Source organism: Pterocles gutturalis, unplaced genomic scaffold, assembly GCF_000699245.1.
Source record: "Pterocles gutturalis isolate BGI_N339 unplaced genomic scaffold, ASM69924v1 scaffold10227, whole genome shotgun sequence".
NCBI lineage: Eukaryota > Metazoa > Chordata > Aves > Pterocliformes > Pteroclidae > Pterocles > Pterocles gutturalis.
The window spans coordinates 152,459-173,001 of record NW_010107990.1 but is presented as its reverse complement, the minus strand read 5'-3'; the positions used below and the strand labels follow the sequence as shown (position 1 = coordinate 173,001).

The 20,543-nt window shown below is 40.7% G+C and overlaps 1 protein-coding gene across 1 annotated transcript in view; it reads right to left on the bottom strand.

The window, feature by feature from the left end:
* Window positions 1–20: 20 nt before the first annotated feature.
* Window positions 21–20,543, bottom strand: part of TIAM2 (T-cell lymphoma invasion and metastasis 2) — an 89,870-nt gene continuing 69,347 nt past the window's right edge. The window contains exons 14-25 of the mRNA XM_010072466.1: window positions 13,489–13,668; window positions 11,912–11,980; window positions 11,407–11,532; window positions 10,049–10,157; window positions 9,297–9,476; window positions 7,781–7,899; window positions 6,507–6,615; window positions 4,757–4,815; window positions 3,819–3,924; window positions 2,963–3,050; window positions 2,241–2,395; window positions 21–1,389 (exon numbers count right to left, since the gene is read on the bottom strand). Of these exons, the coding sequence (XP_010070768.1) occupies window positions 749–1,389; window positions 2,241–2,395; window positions 2,963–3,050; window positions 3,819–3,924; window positions 4,757–4,815; window positions 6,507–6,615; window positions 7,781–7,899; window positions 9,297–9,476; window positions 10,049–10,157; window positions 11,407–11,532; window positions 11,912–11,980; window positions 13,489–13,668 (1,941 nt within the window). The 3' untranslated portion in view covers window positions 21–748. The remainder of the gene's footprint in view (window positions 1,390–2,240; window positions 2,396–2,962; window positions 3,051–3,818; window positions 3,925–4,756; window positions 4,816–6,506; window positions 6,616–7,780; window positions 7,900–9,296; window positions 9,477–10,048; window positions 10,158–11,406; window positions 11,533–11,911; window positions 11,981–13,488; window positions 13,669–20,543) is intronic.

Here is a 20,543-nt window from a genome sequence, read left to right as displayed (position 1 = left end):
GTGCACAGGTTGCCTCAAACTCTGCTAATGCTCTTCTTGTTTATGCAAAAGCAAAGAATTTGGGATTTAAAGCTCCAACTAGAGAAAAGTAGCATCATAAAAAGTAGAAAACAGGGCTCAGTACAATACTTTTTGTCTTTTACTGTACAGGCTGGTAGAGAAAATAAAAAATACAGTCAAATAAAAGATTACAAGCCGAGCTTCGTTTTTGTATTTACACATATGTATAAAGTATAAACAGCATCTTGAAACTTAGAAAAATGAAATTTCTGCACTATTGTGCACTAAAACACATTAAAATAACTTAATTCTGCTTTAAATAAAGCAAAACTGAAAACCAAAGAAAGAAAATGCCCAAGGTATTGAAAAATTCATTTTGCAATCCTACTTTCCACTGTAATCCCCTCTGTCACTCACTAGCACCTTTTCCACATTACTTAAGATACTAATGAGGCCATCCTTCCCTTCCCCTCCCCTGCCCAAGAATACTACATCATCTTAATAACTGCTTGAAAGGGATGAACTAATTTACAGACCTTGGCCAACTTAATCTATTTTTGATCCACAATAAATTAAAATAACTTAAGAATCCTTTACAGCTGGTTTTGTGGAAAAAAATGTATTAGTGCACAAAATCAGATACTAGTTTTCCTGCAGCTTCCATGAATTTACTAGTTTTAAAGCAAAATAAGTTTGTTGAATTCTATGTGTACTTCAAATTAATATTTTAAATATAGTGCTTAGGAAACTAGGATTTCCCATGCCTCTCCACTGCTTCATAGAAACAGTCCTCATTAACTACAGATGTTAAACTCTGAACACTAAATTCTCTCTCTAAAAGAGAGTTCAGATCCAGGTTTGCAGCATCTGAGTGACTGTCAAGGGACTGGTGACGTTCTTGCATTGCCATTAAACTTCCTCTGTTACGCTTTGTGCTGTTTACTTTTCTCTTCACTGGGCAGAAATGGCCACGCACAAGCTTTGGATGCTGTCCTGTCTCAAAGTTATCTCCTTCCTCATTTTCAGCAGCCTGATCCCGTTCAGAGTCAGTACTCGGCTCCTCCGAAATCTTCAGCCGTTGGAACTGTATTTCAATGTCTTTCGTAGGGCTGCCCTTCTTTAGGCTCTGATAGTCATCATCATCGTCATCACTGAGAATATCAGATTCTTTGACAAGAACATTAGAAAAGTCAGATGCACAGCTCTGTTCGTGTTTATTGGGAGATGAATTTTTGGGCTCCTGTATGCTCTCGGCAGTGTGGCAGCCGCTGCTCTGAGTACTGCTGCTCAGGCTGCACTCATCGGAGTCCTGGAAGGTGCCTTTCCCCAGGTCACCGTTCCACTCACTGCTGGATGAATTCTTCAGTACCTTCAAGGACCTCGTGGAAGCTGTGCAGAGGAAAAAGGCAGGTTTATTTTTGCAGCAGAACATCAGCTGGTTCTCCTGTCTGTTATAATTACAGGGTACATAGGCTCATTTGATTACCATCCCAGGTCAGATGTGCCAGCATTCTGATACCGACAGCACGATCCCGTGTCATGAGTTTTCATTCCACCTACCCCAGGGCTATATGTTTGCCCTTCATGTGAAATATATACAAAATCCTCTGAAAATTGTAGTAATGATTGACACACATCCACAAGAAAGCAAGATTGATTCATGCACCTCGAGCACCGGCGGGCCAGGTTGTATGTGGGAGTTGAACTGTCCCAATTCCTCTGAGTTTAAGGGGATTTTACAGACAACTGAACCGATAGACAACTTTAAACAGTAGTAGCTACTCGTTTAACTGAAGTGTCTGAAGCCTTAATTAGGGTATCTGCTGGGATACAGGTTTAATGCATTGAAAGAAGCAAGACCCCTTGCCTTCTGCCAGTTGTTCCAGCTTTAAATGTTATTAGGGCTGAGTTACTAAAGGGAACCCAGAGGAAAGAACACTAATTCTGCATGCCAAAGGGAGTCTGTTTCTTCCCAGCAAAATTAATTTGGGCTTATTAAATCATCCCTTAAAAGAGCTAGTGACACATCACAGTCTGGGTGGGATGGCAAGCTTGCTTATCTCCTCTAGCCCTTGCCATGCACTGAGTTGTGGAGAAACTCTACCACATCGCCAGCCCAAAAAAGAAACGTGTGCCAGATCCATAAATCCTGACACACTACAGTCATGGTAGTAATTGCAAACCTGCTGCCAGCTCTGGAGTCCAGACTCCGTCTTTCACTTTGAGAACGTGTTTCTTACCCAGTTTGGCTGTTGCAGGTACACGGTTCTTGAGTGGGACAAGGCGATCCTTACATGTTTTCTCCAGTGGTAGTGCACATTTTATGTGACGTCTGAAATTCTCCCGCAAAATAGAACGGATCACCTTCACGATGTTAGTCTTGTTCTCAGAGTCACTGCAAGTTTAAGAAAACAGATAACCTAATTTTCCCCTCTGAAGTAGGACACTATTGGGATAAAAATCTTCCTTTCTTCTTTCTGCTGATGTGGTTTAGTGCAGTGTGTTTTCAGCAGCTTGCTTTAGTAGTGGTTTTGCAGCTGACATCTTTATATGTTGCTAGCCATTTTGCACACTTTGTGTTTTGAGATCTTGGTTACTTCTCCTTAGGAAAACAGCCTGAAAGGTAACTTCTGTAACAAGGGATCACCCCTTAAGTGGTCTTTATCAGAAAGTAATTTCTGCTAACGAAGAGTCTGATAAAATAACTTACTTTGCCCATATCATACTGAAATTTATGATCATTTGTCTGAGCAGGTTTCTGACATTGTATCACTGCACCAAATTCACTCCAATTTCAAATTGTTATACTTTATGCAGTTAAACGCTGGCATAGTGCCTGGATTCAAAAAGTGAGAGCTGCATCAGAAGTGCTGACACAACCGTCACACAAGGGAAGATCTTTTATGTTTTTTTCCAATTCCATCAATGTGATTTGTCAAATACACCTCCATGCAATGCTTACCTGCTGCACAACTGAAAAATCGTTTCTGGCCTGCCTTCTAGTTCTGACTTTGTGTGAATCAGTTCCCAGATACAGTTGTTCTCTGTTCCTGTGCATAGAAGGAAACATTAGTTTTGTATATACTTCACAAAACCTTCAGCATTAGAAAGACCAGTGCAGAGCTCCTCTTCTCCCGAAGGCAGTGTTCACACAGGCACGGGTGGATCCACAGAAGATCTCACCTGAGGTGGAAACCAAAGGAAAGTCCCCTGAACTCCCCTGAGCAGCCTGGCCAGTGCTGCCTTTGAAAACTCAACCTTCTCTCTTGGAGAGTTGCTTTCTCCCTTTCTTAATGCTTCTTGCTGCCTTCCAGCCTTAGCAGGCCTTCTCCCTGGTGTGCAAAGGCATTATTTGCTCTAAACACCTAGTGACACTTCACAGAAGACATAGAACTGCATAGGATCATAAATATCAACTCAAAGGGAAAACAAAACCACAGGCTTCTACTACCCCAAATTACTCAATCAACTTTCCCACATTTGGAAAAAAGCAGGCGTCGGCACACGCACAGCATAAGGATGTCACCAGGATGTCAACTATAGTAAATCACCTTTCCTGTTCATGGTATCTTTTCATGGGGGATTTCCATTCTGTCATTGCTTCACATCATGTTCCATCTTACTGAACTCAAGGAAGAAGCCAACATACCAAATGAAGTCTGTTAAGGGTGTACCCCCTGAGTGTAGACACAACAGTAGCTATTATTTTCTCTGCACCTGCCTGTTTCCAGAGGCTCCAGAAGGACATATAGAAGAAGCAGCATTACAGAAGCCCAGAGAAGTGTTCACTCCTGAAGTATTCAGTGACAGGAAATTACCTGCTGTGTTCCCCAGTCGAACTTGAAGAGCAGATAAAGGAATCAGCCAACGAAATTTAAATGGATCCAAGTCACCATAATTATGTGCAGCACGAACGTTAGTAGGCTGCAAAAGAAGAACAGCAAGGATATTTCTAAGAAATAAAAGTAAAAAAAGTAGGGGTTTTTTGTGTTACTCTTAAAAGACCTGCCTCTGAAGAAAAACTAAATTCATTAGACTTTTTCCTTCAATACCCTAATATGTGCTTGTAAATGTACTTGAAATGGTGACAGAAACAACCTTTGGAATTTCTAATTGCTTCAACTTTTATAAGCACTTGTTTTTAATGGATAAAAATAATACTTTGCATATAAGTAGTTCTAGGGAACAAGTTTCCCATGAAGGAACCCGCAGACTGTTGATTAGCAGAATACATTAATCGTGTAGCTGTTGCTGCTTTTAGAGCCCCTGCATCTGTTACGATGAGCATGGTGCAGTACTTTGCCACTGGTACTCGTGATATACAGCTTCAGCATTGCAGCTTTGTACATGGGGACAGAGGAGGTTATGTTTACAATGCCCCCTTTCCTTTCTTTCCAGGGTGGTCAAAGGTCTATAAACAGAGGTCTTTAACCTACACGCTACGTTAAGGTAGGCCATCGTACATGCCATCTGGAAAAATTCATGATTCCTACATGGCAATGGTTCATATTCCACCTGATGGAACTCACATGGGGCTCACACAGAGAGGATGCTGCTGCTTACTAAATAACAAAAAATATTTGTTGCTACACAAATACTGAGCATTTGTTTTAGCTGTGATGCCTACAAGTCCAGTCTAGCGAGGGAAGATGGTGTTTCACCAGTCACTCCCCCTTCAACACTGGTGTGGTCCATTTCACGCTGCAGTAGGATCCTGTGTGTAAACACCCACCACCTCCACTGATACCAGACTTACCATTTTCTTTTTCAGTTTGTAATTCTCCTTATACACCAGTATAACAGCCCTCTTAAAAACTAAAAAGGAAAGAAAAAAAAAAAAAGAAAACTATTAATTACAGGTGTAATATTAAATGCAAATAGTATCTTGTAGAAGCTGGTGATTGTAGTCATGGGAATGTAAAGGATGAGATAAGCAATCTAATTGCAAAGTGCCTGCTCTGTATTAAGATGACAACTGAGTTTTTTATCCTACATTTGTTCATGCAATGGCAGTGTTTTTTCCTCAGGTTTTGTTCTGAACATTTAGGATGAAGCCATTTTGCACCTGTATTTTCCGACCAGCAGCCTGTCTCCCATAAGTCTGCACATTAACAAATACAGCAGATGTAGGTTAGATGTAAAGGTTCAAATTTTCTTTTTGTAATCAGTGGATGTTGTCAAGTGGAGTGAAGGGCCTACAGCAAGAGAGGGCTGTGAAAAAGGACACTAAGTCTGTTCTTCCTGTAGTTTGGCATTTGTTTACTTGGAAACTCAAACATTCATCTCAATTGCTACTTTTCCATCTGCAGGAATTCTCTGGCTTCCAGAACATCTGACTGGAGTGGCTCACTAATCCTTCAGCCTCCAGGGAGGCAGGGACGTGTCCTCTCATCTGTATGGAGGAACAGAAACACAGGGGCATTGAAGCTGCAGCTGAACTAAGGGATGGCTCTGCAGAGCAGTCCTGGATCCCAAATCGGACTCGAGGGTAGTATAGCTATATCCCTCCTCGTGCATCCACATTTCCTTCCAGTGGAAGAGGAGAGGGGGGCGATGATATGCAGTTCAGTGTCATCCCTATATGAAGCCAGGATGTGGCCATAGCGAGCACAGCATTAACCCCAGAGCTTGGCAGTTTCCTTCAGTTCCACATATCAGGTGCATTTTCTACGCTGCCCACATAGGGTTTGAAGTGAGAATAAAATTTGCTTTCCCAAGTCGCAGGGAAGCAGTCTAAGCTAACCATCAGGCCAGAATCCTTTCATGCGTATATGTCCTGCTGGGAAGCGTCTGGCATACGTGAATCACTGAGAAGCTCATCCAAGGAACCTGGGAGTTAGTTCCTGTTTGTTCTTCTATTAGAAGGATCCTCCATCCCCTGTCATGCTTCATGGGGAGGGAATGCATGACAGCCATGAGAAAGAGAAACTTTTCTCTCGTCAACCTGGAGTTGTTCTGTAGGTGTTTATCCAATGACATTTTAAAGAAATATTTTTTTAAAGAATGGACAAATGCCCCAGATGTTTCACTGGAAGATTTAATTACTTAGGTAATTATTAAATGATTAATCTTACGTACACACTATTAAATAAAAATTTTGTTTGTATGCTCTCATTGCCACATCCATTTCTGAGGTCAAAATAATCTGGATGGGGTTTTCGATGCAGTAGCTGTAAAGCAGAAGTTAGCCAGAATTCACAGGAGGAGAATAAGTCATGGTTTTCCTACCAGCCTCCTTTGAAAGTTTGGTTTAGCAGTTTGTTCTAAAGACAATACTGCCTCTTGAAAATCACTGATTCTCAGAGTTTACATATAGGCAGGAGAGCTGCTGAGGCTGGCTCACAGAGCAAACAGCACCAGCAAACAAACATATGGAAACTTTTCTCATATTAGGAAATACAACTATGTATTTTTTCAGAGGTAAGTCATACAGCTACAGGGAAAGGAGATGGTGGCTTTCATCTTTAGATTTGAAGGAGCAGAGAGTCATTAAGGAAGACATTTACCAAACACTGTAAGTTCAAGGTCTTTTCTTGCTTTGCCCAGTGATGGGAAAGGATTCAGCCAGGAAACCGTAGAGTGCATCAGAAGTTCTCCCATTGAAAGCTCTGTCACCTGTGTGAAATTATAACAGTACGTAATATAAATAAATAGTACAAATACATACATCAGTGCTGCGATCCACATGTGAGTAAAATGTTAATGAGTACACATCAGTAACTTTAAGGATCTATGTTTGCTGTACTTACTGTACGTAGAGAAAGGCAGCGAGATCTGCACTATGGCAGGAAAAGTATGACTAACCCCCTTTTTAAATAGGTAACAACTATAAAAAGTAATAAACCCTACGTTATGGAAGCTGGATAGAAGTTCTTACTATTAATAACTTAGAAGAATATTAAGTTGATCTGATGATCTGTCACTTACATATAGCCAGTTGTGACCTGGCTGATTTATTAGCTGTAAGTATCTTTAATTTCTATAGAGTAATTAGTATTAATGACATTGCCAATGGCAGAATTAATGGAGGTCTTGTACTCTGAGGCTGCTTTCTTCTGTGGGACACAAAGTATCACTGTGAAGCATCTCCCAGGCTGTCAAGTTTTGTTTCCCCATAAATGATGAGAAACGAGATAGCCAACTGGGGTGATTTGGCTTTTACTAGGAGGAAATAAAACAACGGAGCTGGCATCTCTCATATCTGATCTCCACCTTTACAGATTTGATCTGTTTAGTAATCGTTTGATGAAGTCGAGACCTTGCTGCCCCAGTTCTGGGGCCTGTGTGCACACAGTCTGTTTAACTAATGGGTTTTGCTCTGACAGATACCCGTGGATGCCTCAGCGCTGGAAGTGTAGAGAATGAGAATAACAGACCTTAATGTGAAATCCCTCAAATTGCCATTTCCATTTATACGGGTGAAGAAATATCTTAAGAATTTAAGAACTCTATAGCATAAAATCTGAATGCCTTGGGGCATGGATAATCTCTGCAACATTTGAGAAGACGAGGATTTTTCCTCCTGAGAATTAGGTCTGCTCGTGCTTGCAGTTCTTGTTAGTCCAGAGGGTGCTGGCAGCTGTCTGAAAATTTTACTATAACCTACTGACAAAAAGAAACTTGACAGGCAGATACAAAATGGAGGTCAAAATATTAAAGGAGAATGGAGGAAGCCCAGCACAAATAAGTTCCCAAAATTACCTCAGGATGAGATAGAACACCCAATGGTAAGCTAGGTAGTGCTTCAGAAGTGAATAAAACATGTTGTTCCTTCTCTTACCTCCTTCTCTGTTCCACTTTGATCTGCAACCAGCTGGTCAAATACAGTGCCATAGTCTTCATATATCTTCTGCATCTCGTTGATGTGACTTGCTACTTTTTCCATTGCCTTTAGTGCTTCTATAAGGTTTAAAAATTTAATAGACAGCTATGTAATTCAATTGTATTTTCTAAACAAGGTATTTTTTATTGAATTCTACTTGAGGCAGGCAAAATGACACAGTGTTCCCAAGGTTTGGTGAACAGAATTCTACCTTTGTATCAGTGCTTTCTCATAGCAACAGTAGAAGGCATGCTTCCTGATCAGAGTAAGTGAAAAATGCTCGTCTGGTGTCTGAAATGCCTGGAAAGGCTGCAATAAGAATTCCAGTGATGAGCCCCTAAATGTATGAATATTCCTATCAGCATGATCGTAAACATGGTTAGGTTTTGCATCTTGTAAATATAGGGCCCCTAGGATCTCTAGAGTAATCTACACCCATAGTAGAATAAGTCATCTGATGAGCTTTAATAGAAACAAATTGCATTTGGCTCACCACAGAATGGACACAGAAATACAGTACTAGGTTGTACAACTTCCTCACTGACTATCCATGAAATTAAATGCTGGTGACCAGGGTTTGTTTAAATTTTGTTTTCTAAGCAAGAATTACACTAGATTTCATCAGACTTTTGTGTTAGTTCACAAAAGAGTTGGAGAAGGGCGCTTAGTTTCTCCAGTCCTGCCAGCTCTTAAGAGTGCAGCCATTTAGCAGCTTGGCATTCATCCTGACCTGCCAGTAAGTCACCCCCAGCTTGGCTGTAAGGGCAAGGGAACTGTATTGGAACCTCCCTTTGAAGTGAGTAACAGCCTCGTGACTTTTTGCTGACAGTGTATTTTGCTGGAATCTATTTTGTTAAAATGGCAATCGATCCATAAAATAAATCTCTGGACATTCATCCATGAGGTGCTGACAGACACGAACTGGAATTTGCTAGGGTGAAGTCCCAAGCAACTGAGCCTAGAAAAGCAATCAGCTCTAATATATATGAGACAGACAAGTCTTTCTATGTGGGAAGACTGCAACACTGTGACACAGATCTCTTCTACGCAAGCAAGAGTCACAGCCAAGCCTCAAACAACTAAAACTTCTTTCTGTGGCGCTGTTATACTTCAACACACTTCAAGAAATGAGTAATAACCACAAGATGAAGCTTTGGTCAGTGTTTCCCAAGTGGGGGGAAAAAAAAGCAACACTATGACCTGACATGCTCCTGTGCAAGAACTGAGGAGAAAGACCCCAGTCCTATTTGCCATGGCAAATCCTGGGCACATCTACTTCTCAAAGGGATGTGTGCAGACCAAATAGGACTTTTTGCTAAAAGCAGAACACACTAACTGTTTTTGAGGAGAGGGAGGGAATTCTCTCCAGTTTTTTACGACTTCTGTGCTATCTACTAGAATGGCTACCTGCATCTTGAGAAAGGAATGGAAATAAAACTTATATTCATTCCTGTAGAAGAAAGGAAGAAGTTACCTGTCAAATGATAGTGCTCCTCACTCTCATTATCTGTTAGAGACACCAGCTCTTTTAAAAGCAGAGGATATTTCAGCACTCTCTGAACAGGCTTTATGAGATACGATTCCAGTGTAGAAGAGTGTTGCTTTGTGGGATTTCGAGCATCCAGAAAGGCCTTGAAGGCACTATCTGTTTTGGCTAGATGTAGATAAAAGAGTTGGTCAGTTGAACATGGAAGCCATAGAAGCTACAATAATTTGAAAACACAGAATTGCAACTTGTAACCGGCACCAGAAGCCTCACCCTTTTCAACAGATGGTTTACAAAGTAGTTTATACTATTCATTTCATAATAATTTCCTGTATTAAATAACTTACATAAGGGTTAAGAGAGCAATGATATCAAGGTGAGATTATTCCTCAATGTCATTTTTCCACTGCACTGCAGTGGATGGTAGAGGAAGTAATTCCTAACTTATTCTACCATTTGTTGCTGCTTTTTGGAGTATGAACTGAATCTGCAGGTGGCACAAACTTGTGGAAGATCTTTTTGTAGCTATTCAGGCTACTGCCTGGATGTTACAAAAGGAATCTTACCCCTTCAGTTCTATACCATACTTCAGCAGAACTGCACATCTTAGCTCTCTGTTGAAAGATACCTGATTAGCCCTTGCTTTGTACCCATATGCTCTGCAAGTCAACCAGATTTGTTATGGTAGTTCACAGCAGTTTAAATTCATGCAAAGAAATTATGGTAAGACAATAAATTACCTCTCTCGAGAACTTTCTGAACTTTGATGTGGTTTGCACAAAAGCCACTGTACAGTTTAAAGTGGTCAGCGTAATACAGAAAGGAGCCTCCGAGGGAAAACAGCAATTTCTGAAATCAACACAATCAATATGTTAATTCATTACTAGGATCCTAAATAAATGTTCAGGCACATAACACAGAGCCCCAACAGTCTGACTATCTGCTATCTTTCTATACTTATACTATATTTAAAAAAAACCCAAACAAATACCCAACAAAAAACCCCAAACAAAACCAAAACCAAACAAACATGAATATACTATTAGTAGTAGCTCTGTGATGTTTCTGTATTTCTCTGACTGTAGATTTCAGCCTATTTAGGCAAAGCCTGCACTTTTCTCCATTCTCCCTGAGCAGGTAACACCACTGTCTTACTGTATCTTTCAGGTAGCACTGGAACAAAAATCAACAGGCATGTTAACAGGGTATGTCGTGCTGGGAAAAAGCATGAGCAATAGGAAGCAAGGCAGAAAAGTGCCAAAGAAGGGACAGTGTAAGACAAACACAGAGGATTGCTTTCCAACTGTTTTCCTTCTTCCAGGAAGGTGGTAATTACAGGGCACCTCTGATGTTCTTGGATGAAGGGGAGGTTGGGCGGATGTGGGAGGGACTGAATCACGAAAGAGATGTTTTTAGAAAAATGCTTCCCAAAGCAAAGATAAGAGGAGTAGTGAGGGAGGAGTAGGGGGATGAGGAGGAGAGCAGCCCTCTCCCCTCTTTTTAATCAATGTTTGCTCCACAAAAGGCAGCAAGCGTCCAGGAGACCTGCCAGCAGTCTCGCCCAGTCCTGTGATAGTGGCTACGTCTTTGGAGAACTGACTTCCTCCATTTGGGGCAAGTACTGAGTGATGCTACCATGAGTGAGACAGCACAGCACAAGCACAGTGTACAGCCATTTACACTTTGCAGGCCTTTTTCCTGGACCTCACAACATGAGAAGCTCATGTGGCATTTAACAGGAAAAGCTCCCAGTCAACAGAGGGTGAACTGGGCACTGTGGGAAGGAGCACAGGGCAGGGCAGAATTCAGCCCAGTGACAATAACCTTCCTACGAAGGAGTTCTGCATCATAAGCATTGCTAGTTTATAGCATATGCCACACCTACTCTCCACCATCCATGTTACATCTCCTGCCATGGGAAAGAGGAAGATAAAACCACGAAAAATAGCACTTATCTTTCACTGCCGGATAGGTGTCTGTAATCCAAAGTAAAGCTTCGAACATAAAAGTAATCATGTGAAATTTAAGAGTTCCTAAAGCCAGATTTTCACAAACATTTCCAGGCACAGTGCAAGGTATTAAACAACCAAATATTTACCCGGAACTGGGCTGGTGTTTCCAGTGTATTAAAGTCTGAGGAAGAAGATATTCCATCTTCTAGGGTCTCCAAAAACACCTTCTGGAACTCCAGCATTTCGGGCAGACTGCCGAACAAGGACTCCATCTGTGAAAAACATCAGGCTATGAAGTACAGCACTCCAGGCACCTAACAGTGGTCTTGCAAAAACAGTCCACTAAGGAGATGTGACACACAAAGAGGTGGTAAAGGCCAATAACTTCTTTGTTAATAGTTTTCAAATGGATTTTATAAAAAATCCTTACAAAAAACCAAAGATTTCTTAGCAGTTCGGTCAGAAGAACAATTACCCTTTAAAAAAAAATAAGTGACGCATACACCAGACAGAAAGGCACTGACTGCTGAGATTCCTATAGTTACCTTCGTTGTTTGCTTTTTCTGTCATGCTCTCAGCACTGAAAAACCCAAGTGCCAAGGTCTTAACCCATAAAAGAACGAAAAGGACATCTTTCGGTTATTCCCTCACCTCATCCTGGGTAAGGAAGGTTTCATTTTGAAGAGGCTCCAAGTAGAGCTCGAAGAGGCAGCTCAAGTCCTGCAAGAAAAATAATTTGTTCACTTTTTCTGTAACAGTTTGAAATCGTTTGTTATGCAACTACTGTGGGATAGGGGCAATTTTTGAGAATGAATTAGAGATATAATTCCTTTTCTGTAATAAATCACCTGCATGTTGTTAGCACTGAAGTGATTGCTAAATTAGACACAAATTGATTTCAGTGTAATGTTTTTGTTTCATCCTTAAGGCTTTATGGCTTGATTATAACAAATTATATTTTAGCATAGCACGCAGGGAAAATGTTACAGATTATGGCCTTCTAAAGAGTCCATGTATATGAACAACATCAAGTGTTTTAATCATGTATGTTAGATAAACCTTTTAAATAGCCAGTCATTTAAACATCAGTAGTAATACTCAGAAGGACATGTAACATTTTAAAATCCTGTTAGTCATTAGAGTGTTCAGTTATGTTGTCAGGCAGGATGTGATCAATGACTTTTTCAGTCCCTTTTTCAAAGAATTGGTGCCACTTTAGAAGACTTACTATCCCACAACAAAGCATGATGGCAGGGCTCGGGCCCACTGCAGGGCTCTCTGACCCTGAGAAGAGAAATGGCAGAAATTCTTATGGCAAAGGAATAATGAGCATCTCCCTGAGAATGCCGTAGCAAGTATGTGCAACCTGCCAGGATTTTGCCTGGTGCAAAATTTTACATATGTCAGTGACCTCCATGGTCATGCCTTTGTTCAAGTGATTCCTCTATAAGAAACATCAGCTGGACATATAAGGGGGTCCATGTTCTGTAATGTTTCCTCAAGCTTTACAGCATATGGCTGTATTAGCGTATTGCTGGATGTACTAACAACAACAGACTGAAAGCGTTTTCTCTTCTTTTCCATATACACTATTGCAGCAAGTACCAATATCTGTAAGTGTTTTGAGATTCAGCAAAGCAGATGATTCCTCCTTGCTGAAGGTCAATGAAATCAATATTTTCATGTTTCTTTTGGCATTCAGTCACATGAATTTGGGATTAAAAAAAAAAAAAAAAAGACATACATCTAACATTATGGACGAGGAGAAATAACATGTGATGCTACAACCAACTGGAGTTGTGCCTTTTAGCTTTGCTGACTAAAAAATAATTACGCACTGTTTTCCACAATTAAACTTTTTTTCTAATTTGTAGGAGACTCTATTCTGTTCTTGCACCAGATTTATTTCCATCTCGGAAACTAGTGAAACACCCCCTGGAAAACCCTTATGTTAACATATTGCAGGTATCTACTCCCCACAAATTACCGCTCTCCAATCTAAATATAAGTTGACTAGAATTAAAGCTACTAGATCAAATCCTTCAACCTCTATTACAGGAGCAAGCCTGTTGAAAACAATAGGAACAATTAGATAAGCAGACTTTGTAGGTTATGGCCCTTGTAGAGGGCTGGTTATATAAAGGTATGCATGAAATATGTTAAGAACGTCTGCAAATCATAGTCAGCCTCAAAAACAAGGCTGTAGCTAGCCAGATTTGTTTTTTTACCTTGACGTAAGATTTCTCAGTGTCCATAAGTTCTTGGATGACTTTCCTCAATCTATCTGCATCAGAAAGATGGCGAGCCAGTGGCCGTGGAGGTGGATCCTGGTTGTCCTTCTGTCCATCCATACTGCTTGCTTGGACTTCTTGGAAGTTTCGGCACAACCCACTGATGTGTTCTGCGCTCTGTTAAATGAGAAGAAAGAGACAAGCACTGATGTTTTAGAATACAAGCTGTACTACAATTATTTTTAAATTCCTCAATTTTGCTCTTGTTCCAAATTCAGGGGCCAGAAAATGCCACTGCTTTTTGTCAAGTATGTATCCTTATAGTTCTGAATAGCATGAATTTATAGCAGATCCAGACCACTGCAGTAAAATGAAATGAAAATTTCTAACAATTATCCAGTGCAAATTATTTTCAGTCTTCAGATGCAAGCTCGTGGGATGCAAAAGATGAGAAAGCACTCAGATATATCATACACTTTGATTCTTATGACACTAGCATCACACTGTTTTCCAGCTCTCTTATTTTTCAACACTCACTGCATCAAAACAGAAATAATTAGTAGATAAAGATCTTTTAAGTATCCAGAATAACTGTTTTATTTGTCATCTGCTACCTATATTGTGTTGTGTTTTTTTTTTTTTTTCAATGAGACATGGAGCTGAGGGTTCAGACTCCAATGTCCTGGGTTGTCAAAAGATGTTTAGATGCTTTCTCTCAAAGGAGACAACTATGTATCAAGATTTTTTGCTTTCAAAAATGGCAAATTGAAACCTAAATCTTTGAGATTCTTTAGAAGAATGATAAAGAAGAAAAAAAAAAACCAGAAAATTTTCAAGCAAGGTAAGAATTTAAGATGGAATAATAACAGTTAATCTCGTAAGGCAAAGACAGAAGAGGAAGAGAAAGATTTTTCTGACACTATGAAATGGCTGTGTAGTTTGCTCTTACGTGACCACCACTAATATCCAAGAGCAACTTTTGCAGGCAATAATCTTTAATGCTTAATTGGAAAATTATTCCACTGTTCTCATGTTTTCCTGAAAGCTAGAATATTGCTACCATTACCCAATTCTACCTTAACAGCTGTTGGTATCTACCTCTTTATACCACATGAAACAATTCTTCAGTGCTTCTGTCTTTCAGAAGACCGGACAGTTGCATATACTGTGCCATATCTTATCTTCTATTTAGCGAATGCGTTCAAACAAGAACTGCATGAATGCTGCCTTATTTCAGATGGAAGTCTTGTTTCAGTGCAGAAATCAGGACATGAGTGCATTTCAGAACTGTTTTAATCTGTACTAATTTATTCCACACGCTGTTTGTTTCAAGTAGTCCTTTTTGGATTTCCTGATTCACCACTTGATTATCTGTGTAGATAGATTCACCAACATACTAGGTCATCAAATGAGCAAGTACAAAAGTTGTTCTGAAACTGAACTGAGCTACACAAAGCCTTCTGTAAGGTGGAGGCTGAATGCACTAGCAATATTAAATCTCAACCATTCATGTGACAAAACACAGGTACATCTCTTGCACCTATATGATGGAAACAAATGTTAAAATGTCAAATATTTGCCACGTAGTCCACTTTACTCTGTAGCTTCCCAGCCCCCAGTTTTGAACAACACCACCACTCTAAAAAAAAAAAATTAAGTTACTTTCCTCACTAATATGTGCAACCATCTTCCACAATCCTGTATAATGACAGCTTGTAGGACTATGAAATTTAGATACATTTTGTATTTACAACATCTATTAGGACCTGACAAAACACAATGTAAATTGAATGGTGTTTGTAGGAATTACAGCTGCACACTGATGGAATAAATTTTAAAATCACAGTCACTCCGTGCCACTAAAATTAATCAGTGTTTTGGAAATAAATCACAGCTTCATTTAGGAAATGGGGGGTGGAGGGGTTTGGGGGTGGTACGTGGGTATTTTAAAGAAACTTCTAAATAGCTGAATGCCAAAGTACTTGAGTTTTGTTTTCTTTGTTTCTGATGTCAGAATGTTTTGTATTTGTATCAGAATGACTCAAATTTTATGCTCTGTACAGCTCAAGGTGCACATGGGCAGCTTGATATACATCAAACTGATGCTTGATCAAGGACACTAGATCAAGGATATGAGACAGCCTCTTGAAAGTAAGTCATAAACATCATCATCAGGCAGTTTTACAACAGGGAGTTAGAAGTCATCTATTCCTCCTCAACCACCTTTGCGTGTTGGGCAGGCAGACATTGGAGAACATGCAATGTTCTCCATGCCCTTCAGTTTTGGGGCCAGAGCTGCATCTGCCACCAAGAACCACTGGATAAGAAAGCATATAGGAAAGGAAGATGCTGCTCAATATAAATACTATTTGAGCACCTAAGCAACATAACTTTGGTATCAGAAATTGTTCCGCATAACTGGCCCAAGCCCAAGGCACAGGATTGCCTCTCACATACTGCTAACAAGTAGTGATTTTTATAAACTTTAGTAAGTTCCTGAACATGTAAGCACTTTATTAAAATATTGCCCTTGTCCTGCAGCGCTGCTCATAGGTTCTTGTCCTTTCCTGTAGTCTTGCTGCTCTCTGTCCTTCCAGTATGGGAGGCTTTCAGCTGGCACAATATCCAGATCTCATTCTTTGTACCCACTGTGGTATTTACCTTTGGGTCAAAGCAAGCATGAAATGCTACTTGATCACAGGACAGAAGTATTTCACATTCACTCTTAAACATTGCACAGACCATAAAAGATGCAGGAACCCATTTTGGCAGTGAAACCACAAAGTGTACCTTAGGTTCTCAACCAAGAATCCAGTATTAATGAGAAATTTCATAATAACGAATAAATAGAGAGGAATAAAAACTATTCTTGCTTCGCATTTCTTCCCAAAACTCCCTCACCACCCAGATTGTGATCTCCACCTTTTTTTCTGTGCTGCCCTGGATGCTGCTCTCTGCCTCCCTCACTAACCAATGCCCTGCTCTTTATTATTTTTGCTGTTTAAAACAGATCTCTTCTAGAAGGGCTCTAGTGACAAGCCCTAAGAACATCTCTTTTATATCTTTTGTGTGTGGCCAGGAGAGGTCCAGCCTCTGCACTGTTACTGATTGCAGGGGGGATTTCAAAGGCAGCTGCGCGTTCTGGATGTCAAAGCAGAGTTTGGCAGTCCAGTGCCCTTAAGCCAAGAAGTCTCAATAGAAGCCCCAACTTGATAAAAATTATTTATGCGAACCTTTATAGTGTACAGCTCATCAGAATAAAAACATTTAAGTTGGTGAAAAGAAAAGCCCAGACGACTGACTGTGGACAAGGCTGCAAGGTAGCTGGGTGCAGAGAAAAGCTGAGAGCACACGGTGGAAGCAACAAACTTTCTCCCAAATCCATCACTTGAGCTTATGTATGCCACTTTCAGCAGCATTCATAGGAGATTGCAAGCAGCTTCAGCTTATCTTTGGCACTGAACAGCAGACAGATGAGGCTAAAAATCCAAAAATTTAGACTAACAGTGCTAGAGTCAGGAAAGACAAATGGAGCTTATACAGGGTTTATAGAAAAGAAAAAAAAAAAAAAACACAAAACCCAAATACTTGCATTCCAGGGAGAATGAAGTTAAGCAGCACTGCACAGTTTTACCATCCATTTTCATGGATTTTACAACAAAGCTGTATAAACCCTTCTACAGACCTATCAGTCAGGGGAAGCAGCCTCCTGTCCCATACTCTTTTGGCTTCTAAGAAGACAGAAGGATGTGTAAAAGAAGCCTTGAGAAACTTTTTTTCATCCCTGCATATTTGTGACTTATAGTTAGGACCTACATCCTTTTGCATCCTCCAACATATATGGAGTGTTCCCTGTGAACGAGGATTGCTCACAGTAAACTTCGAAGGGACAGATCCAATCCACACAATCGTCATCTTGACACATGGGTGTCAACCACCACAGTGGTGCTCAGTTTGTCAACTGGAGATGAAGCACTTCCCATTTTCAATAATACTTATGATAAGAAATACTAGAGATTATTCTTCTAATGTGAACAAAGGATACTCTTACAAAGAACCTCTTAGAGATTTTCTTTGCTCCTTGCAAACAAGCTTATCATCTGAGGTTATGCTATCCCCACCAGAGTAAAAAATCTCCATAAAATTAATTGTCGAGAGAGCAGAAGACATTAATCAGCAGCAGTTAAGCATTAGCACAACAATTTCATGGCTAACCTGTGACTTTCTACTGAATGATACCGATTGAGCATGAATGCTGCACAAGGTCAATTAGTGTTATAGTGTCTCTGCTCATTGCTGTTTATTTTACCCTCATTTATATACCTCAGGTACTCCATCAGGCAGTCGAGGTTTCTTTGAACAAATGAAGGAAAGGAATATTTTGAGTAAGCTTAGAAAACTCTTCAGCCTAAGAAAGACTCCTTGGGGGGGGGTGGTAAAACCATGCACGTCCTTTGGTGAGTCTTCAGATTCCTGTACTCTTGTGTACGACACCAGACACGTGGAGATCACCAATCCTTTGAATTCCTTATCCAAAGAGGAAGCATGCCCAGAAAACATCCTGCAGAAACAGATTAGTCTTGTACCCTCTGAAAATGAACAGCTGACAGCTCAGCTATGCCTGATGTAGGTATTTCCAGGAAATAAGACCAAATGCACCAGTCAGCAGAAGAAATACAATTATGGGATTTTGCAAAATGAATGACTGGACAGAGAACTTTTTACATCCCTCACCCTGTGAAAAAAGGAAAGCTTTTGAAGATGCCCATCACGTTTTGCTTGTGTTAGAAGATATTTGTCTCCAGAATGAAGGCAGCCCTAACAGCCGTCCGTTTTTTGTGGGTCCATCACTCTACAGACTTGGCTGTCATCCTCAGACTGGGAAGTACTTTGTAACCAAGCAATGTAAAAGGCTAGAAAGTTGCAGGTCTTAGCTTCCTGAAAGACCACTGAAAAAAAGTTGCTGTATATTACACAGCAGTACAGTATGTGCACTCCTCTAAATTGTTAAGACTGAAAAATGTCAACAGGGTTTTACTGACAACTGCCTTGTGAGATTTTCACCATAGGTATCTGGGCAAGACTGCTGCTCAGCTTTGAGCAAGAGAAGCTAAAACAAAGTAGTAGACTCAGTCATTGCTTTCTCTCTGATCCTTCTCATTTTTTTCCCAACTTCAAGGCCACTCAGAACATGAAACTGTTCCTGATTGACACGGCTGAAATTTTGGGGGTCTGCTTTGTTCAGCTGTGTCTCTTGCATGTCTTTTAATTTAAATACTCAAAACATTGCTAAAGGAAAGACATTTTTTAAAAAGTGCCCACTCAGAGCCTTTGTAGAAATAAGCCAAGCATAGTTAGTTATGCTTTAAGGAGGGAGAAGCAACCCCTCTATGTCACATTTTGAAAATTTGCCCTGAGACAACAGGGGAGGAGTTAAGAACCAACTTTTGTCTTTGAGTCAGAATTTCCCAATTTCAGGGAGATCTACATTAGCAAAGACAGCCTGTTCTGGTAATGCAAGTAGGTGTCACCAACCTCATTTAGAAATCACAAGTACAGTAAGAAGAGGAGATGGTGACCTAGTAACTCTTTCCTGACAGCACAGCTTAAGGCCTGAAATAAGGCTGAACACATGGCTGTGTAGAACAGCTAAGACGTAACCCACCCGACATGGTGCCTGAACTACTAACATGAATTGCATGGTGGCAAATCTTCCCTCTCAGCTGCCACACAGGGAGAGATGCCCATCTTTCTCCCTTAGAGGAAGAACTGCTGGTGACTTAGGTACTTGACTGAAATGCTAGCTATAAACCAAGTCACACAGCAGGGATCTGGGCCCAAGAGACTGTGTCAACCAGGTCCCAAGGACCAGCAGCTCCCACTGAGTTCATAGATGCTGTGCTCAGCATCTCTAAAATCAAAGTCATCTGACCAAACATTTACCAAAGTCAAAGGAAAAACAAAAATCATTTCCATCACGGAAGGTTAAATCCTGACCATACTAAATGTAAAGGTGAGAGCATCAGGCAAACAACGAGAGAGGAACCCTTACAGCCCAGGTCACAAAAAGGAGACTCTTGTCAGGTAACATTGAAGCACACAATGCAAATTTTCCCAAACCCTCATCTTGTGAAATATTGTCATTCTCTCCTTCCCTCTATCCTTAATGCAGAAGGCTCAAGTATTTTTCTACCACCTGTGTAATATATTTACAGCCTTATATTCCCCAAGCAATACCTTGTGTATGTTTTCCTCCCTTTTTCCACAATCCTAAATTATTAGTCAAAAAACAGAGAAACAGTTAAAACATTCATGCTGCAGTTATTTCCAAATTTCCCTGAAGAATCTTGTTTTAACATCCCACTTCTCATCCAAATCTGGATCACGACTTAGTTCTTTCTCCGACAGATGCAAGGAATAACTATTTGCTTTAGCCCAGCAGCAAACAGTGCACACAACAAACCGACCCTTCCCTCCCCCCAAACTTCAAAAACCCCAAACCTTCTCCCATGCAGCATACTGCTATAAACTCACCCACTGACCACATGTTACCAGAACCCATTATTTGATTATTAATGCTGGGGCAGTGGCTATTTATCAAGCACAGGCACCGTGGCATGCTCACGCAGCCCTGTCACCCACCTTAGCCTAACTAAGCAGCACTCGCTCCGCTTAACCCACGCCGCTGCAGAACTCACCATAGAAAACATCCTGTGCAAGGAGCCGTAAGCTGCTGCTGCCTGCTGCTGGGTTTTGCGAGCCAACGCCAAACTCCTAGCTCTGGTTTTACTCCTCCTGAAGGCGGGCATTGTGACTTGTGAATACAAACTTCGCCAAAGGAAAAGGCCCCTCAGAAGGAAGCCACGGATGCTGCGATCCCCCACGAACACACCTTCTCTCTGAGCTCAGCTGCAGAAGTTTCTCTTTTGTGCTGATTAACAAAAATTGGAGACGCTGTCAACGTCCCAGTGTAACGGGGCTGAGTAGCATACGAGAGCACGAACAGACCTGCAATCCTCCCTTTATTACTACAAAAAGCAGGGAAAATGTGC